Below are 5432 nucleotides of genomic sequence, written 5' to 3' on the forward strand. Positions count from 1 at the left end.
CATTTGGCCCACATCCCTCTATACCCATCGTACCCATGTAACTCTCTAAATACTTTTTAAAAGACAACATTGTACCCGCCTCTTAGCATGTCATGCTAAACAAAGAATTCCAAAAAAGTATGGGGATGCTCAGTAATAATAATCATCAGCAAGTGTTGCATTCAAGACTTTCAAAAGTAATGCACCGTCAAGTATCATGTTATGTTTCTAAGTAGAACATTAATTAACATTGAAACCGCAATCTGCACACTGTTGGATCTTTTCTGGTATATATTCCTTTTTTTTATTTACAAGTTCTTAGAATTACATATCTTCCACAATTTAAAATAAGCGAATTTTAGTGGAACCTTTTAAACGTTGAAGAACGAATGCAAACTAAAGGATCGAAATGCAACTTATAAATACGAACATTAACCCGTCAATAGCAATAGTCTGTTTAACTCCTTCACTTAATTTTGTGGCCTTATTAATTGTCAAAGTAAATACCTAAAATAGAAAGAAATAAGTAAAGCGCGTCCACATGAACAGTACACTGGAGAATGTCGACATTTTTATTCAGGTATTTTCAAATCATACTGCATCTGACCCATTAAGAAAATAAATAAACTATGAACTGAGGTCTGTTGCTAAATTATTTCTACTGTGAATCTTAAGAATCGCTTTGATATTCCTTGTCTTGTGGAGGATTCATTGTCTATTTGTAAATGTTCTTTAATGATATTCAGTTTAAATAACAGGCACGGAATCGTTATCCACCGTGTCAGCCCGTGAAAAGCGATTTGAACACAAAGGAGGTACATGTTTCAGCTCTTTCGCCTCTTCAACTATCTGGCTTTTAATTACTCGGACAGACAGAAATGCAACTCGACAAGGTCCTTCTCAAAATGCTAATTGAGTCAGGGAGAGATTGCAGGTCAGCACTTATCACGCCCTGTGATCCACCGGAACACTGTATCTGTGACAAAGTCAACCATTAGAACGGCCTGTCGGTGCTTTAGATCCCATTCACCTGAGGCATTAATGACACCAGTGATCACCGGGTTACCTCCATGTCATTCGCTGAATGCAATGATGTGTGCATTTAAAGCTGATGGATTTGCCAAATGAAACGTTTTCTGCGGAGAAATTTATTGCTCTAGTAATCGGGGCACATTAAAGCGAGCTTATTAAACCCTCTTCAATTCTAAGTACAGAAATAAACAGACAACTTTAATGTCATGTAACCAATATCATTTTTTTGTGGATTTTATTTGTCTGAGCCAAACTCGAGCACTTAGAACCCATTAAAGCAAAGTCCCTTATTTGCTCATTCCTAGATGAATGGCAATTGCAGCCAAATTTAAACCCCTGCTCTTCATCTGAAAAGATCCTTCACTTGACTCTTGAAGTTTCCACAATAAGTCAGGTCATTTAAAAGTACCAGCTCACTTCCAAGATTAGATAAACCCTTCTCCATTCCACCCATCTCCTCAGCGCCCTTCAGGACGGCGGGACCTTTCGCTGCACTTGGAGCACGGAATGGGGAATTTAACATCGATATTCCAATAACGTACTGACTTATCCGTACAGAAGAAATGCAGCAAGATCGCCACTGATGAAAAAAATAGAGAAGTCATTCAGCGTGCGGGGAAACGCTGTTTCATATGAAAAGCATCCGTTTAGTCAAATCCACATCCCATTCAATGTCACCGGAAGGAATCTCTAAATAGAAATTGCCCTCGGCGACAGCGGCCTGGGCAAGAATCGCACTGTACACATTTACTTGGCAGGTCATCCAATGACAGGTGAGTTTTACGATACTCATTACACAAATATTTACCACGAGAGCTTGTGGAACTCGTAAAAGTGTTCGTAGCTCAAAGAGGTGTGTTTGTTACTTTAACAAAAACTTGCTAATTGCGAACACTTTTGCTGTCTCTGTTGATATAAGCATACAGGATCACCAAACGGACTTTTATTACAAAGAGATTTGTAACAAGATTATTAAACCCTGCTGTCAATGTAATATTTTTAGTGTCGCCCAGGCAAAAGGAATCCTGGATTTTAAAGGAACCCTTACCAATTTAATTTTTTAAAGGGGAAATTGGCACTTGTCCATAGCCCAGGGTAAAGCCATGTTTTCACAGGGCTACCTTGTGGCCAATAGAAACCTCCGTATTTAACTTGAAGCTGCCAGGCTCTGCCTCTGTTAACGTCAGTCACCCTTTAACTGGGTAAGCGCCATTAAAACTTGCGTCATTAAAACAGTAATGTGGCCCACGAATTGTACACCGTCCTCCTAAGCATTCAGAAGCACCCTTGCTGCCCTGGAGTTATCCCGAGATGCTTCCGAGCCCTGCAGCATCGAGCACACCATTCTCTGTCAAGGACATTTTAAATCTCGAACATCGTCATCAGAAGCAGTGGATTCCGGATCATTTGAGCGCAACTTTAGATCTCCTGCCTTCCTCCTGTATGCTGGAGTCAGCGCATCAACCCAAAACCACACTCCTCCCAGCTCTTGCAAATGAGGTTAGCAAATCCCATGTCCAGAGGAATCGGGCGGCATTTTCACCTGGCCTGGGAGTCAATGATGCTGAGATCTCCGGAGAATCGCTGGTGAACATCTCTCTTCAAAGCAACAATCAAGGTAAACGACCCTGAATAGCTGCTCAGTGTTACCAGTGATCAGAGCCTCTTTGCATCGTTTAGCCGATTATTAGAGAGCCTAGGAAAGAATTAGAGCACAATTTAACTCATTTAGATACAGAATCTGGGAAAATCATCAAATCCAAGTGTGGTGCCTTGAGCCGGGTTAACTGAACCGGGTTCACTGCGACTTTCTGATTTGTTCTTTTGATTTTGCTTCGCTTCTCGCCAATTTTACCGCCTAAAGTTATTAGGTATTTTGTGGCCTCCTTTGTTGAACCAGAGTCAATTGAAATGAAGGGCAGCGCCAAGCTGATTACAACTGATTTGATTTGATGTATTATTGTTACATGTATTAATACACAGTGAAAAGTATTGTTACTTGCGTGCTATACAGACAAAGCATATCGTACATACAGTACATAGGGGAGAAGGAAAGGATAGGATGCTAAATGTGGTGTTACAGTTACAGATAGGATGAGGAGAAAGATCAACTAATTATATATGAATTGTATTGATAATATGAAATGCGTAGGGAAATCTTGTCCATAGTGGATTAAGTGTAATGATGTTGGTTGTTTATGAAAATGAGCTGGATCAGTTAGGAAGTGTGGAGACTGATAATGCTGAACATCTCCGGTAAATCTTCATCAACAAGACAACCTGTTGGCTGGAACTTTAAAAAAATGAAATGGTTTGATTTGACAGTCCATGAGTTAGCATGAAATACAAAACAAGCTCGACAAATAGTCCAAATTTAGCTATGGTCATTCTTTATGGATTTCTCTGAGTGCCTAATCTCAGTGAGTTTTAATTTGATTTGATTTGTTATTGTCACATGTATTGATATGCAGTGGAAAGTATTGTTTGTTGCGCGCTGAATGACAAAACATGCCATTCATTGAGAAGGAAACGATTGGGTGCAGAATATAGTGTTACAGTCATAGCTAGAGCGTAGAGAAAGATCTACTTAATGTACGGTGGATGGATTCAAAAGTGTGATGGTAGCAGGGAAGAAGCTGTTCTGAAGTCGGTTGGTACGCGACCTCAGACTTTTATATATTTTTTCGACCAAAGAAGGCGGAAGAGAGAATGTCCGGGGTGCATAGGGTTCTTAATTATGCTGGCTGTTTTCAAAACGATTGCTAAACCGAAGAGCAAGCGATTGTTTTAGAAAGACTGAGCACGATTAATAGGCCGTTTGCTTTCCTTTAACTTCAGTTTTTGTGTTTGTGAACTAGAAGGACAAACTCTGATTGGCGAAGCAAAGAGAAAGGAGGCTTTTGAAGGCATTGGAAGGAGAGTTCGGAGGAAACCGCGAGTCTTGTTTTCTCAGGCTCAAGTCTATGAGTTGGAGAGACGCTTTAAGCAGCAAAGATACCTGTCCGCCCCAGAAAGAGATCACCTGGCAAACGTCTTAAAACTGACATCCACACAGGTCAAGATCTGGTTCCAGAATCGCAGGTACAAATGCAAGCGGCAGCGCCAGGATAAACATCTGGAGCTGGGCACGGCCCCTGCTGCTCCTCGCCGGGTGGCAGTGCCGGTGCTGGTACACGATGGCAAGCCTTGCCTGGGAGCGTCACCTCCATACAGCGCACCATATAATGTCAGCATGGCACCGTACAGCTACAGCATTTACCCCAGCTACCCCAGCTACAGCACTGGCACCTGTGATGGAGACTACAGCTGCATGTACTCCAGCATGCCCGCCGTGCAGCAGAATGCCGCTGCCAGTCCCTTTGCCAGCATGAATTTTAACGTTGGCAACATGAATTACTCGACAGCGCCGACTCAGGCCCACCAAAGCACCGGGGTCTCGGCTCTGCAAGGGACTTTCCACGGAATCAGAGCGTGGTGAGATTGCAACCGACCTGCTCGGCAAACAAGAATGAAAGAGACTTTAGTACAATGTGAGCAATTTTCAATTTATGAATAAATTAAAAGGAACACAAATTCTCTGGAGTGGCGAGAAATTTGAGTAAAAGAAAGCGAAGAACTCTATTTATTATAGTATTTTAAATCTGGAAAAATTCGGGTTGCTTGTAACGCGTGGTCGGATCTATTTGAGTGGAAAACTAAGGTTTTCGGATGTGCTTTTGGTTACATGACCCATTGTGGGTCTAAAGCTTGTCTCAGTGTCAGACAATTTGCAACCTGTTTTCTGGCAAAAGTTTGCCACTTCAACAATATAAATATTTTGTAACCTCTGAACAGTTAATAAAGCAGTGTGTTAAATCCATTGTTGAAACGACTGGACGAAATGTTATTTGGTTGTACATGTTTAAACATCAACAGTTTACTTTGAAAAAGAAACACCTTTTGGAAAGTGTCCAGGATCCGCCTGAGAGAAGGTTCAAGAAAGTGTTGAAAGTAAAATCTCTCCATCTCAAAGTTAATTCAGTTCTGAGAATCAAATATATTTACGCGTGTTGAGACGTAAAAAGGGCGTGCATAAATACAAATGTATCGCTTATATGAATGTGTTCAGCCTGTCGGCTCGGGTTGCGTTTGGTGTTTTGCCTAGTTTGCACATTCTGGCTCAGCTCACTTGCTGCCAGTTCCAAGCCAAGATAGGCTTTTCGCCAGGAAGGCACGGACCAGCTACAATCGGTTAACCAATTATTATCCGGGCACCAGAAAGATGGATAGAATGCGGGAACTGAATCAACTCTGTGATGGGAATGTTGGTGTGTTGGCAATGAATACTGAACCGAATTAAACTCATTAAATTTAAATCTGATTCCTGCATCCTTTATGTCGTTCTTTAAAATATTTAACTAGTAATTAACACATTGCTGCAA

At 41.3% G+C, this 5432-nt stretch overlaps 1 protein-coding gene across 1 annotated transcript; it reads left to right on the forward strand.

Moving 5' to 3' along the window:
* The first annotated feature begins 2307 nt into the window (after positions 1-2307).
* Positions 2308-4489, forward strand: LOC145349993 (homeobox protein Nkx-2.5-like). The gene is made up of 2 exons (XM_080198784.1): positions 2308-2629; positions 3870-4489. The coding sequence occupies exons 1-2, from the start codon at positions 2323-2325 to the stop codon at positions 4487-4489; spliced, it is 927 nt and encodes a 308-aa protein (XP_080054910.1). The 5' UTR covers positions 2308-2322.
* The last annotated feature ends 943 nt before the right edge of the window (positions 4490-5432 follow it).

Source organism: Carcharhinus amblyrhynchos, chromosome 1 (assembly GCF_965287045.1).
Source record: "Carcharhinus amblyrhynchos chromosome 1, sCarAmb.v2.hapA, whole genome shotgun sequence".
NCBI classification, from domain to species: domain Eukaryota; kingdom Metazoa; phylum Chordata; class Chondrichthyes; order Carcharhiniformes; family Carcharhinidae; genus Carcharhinus; species Carcharhinus amblyrhynchos.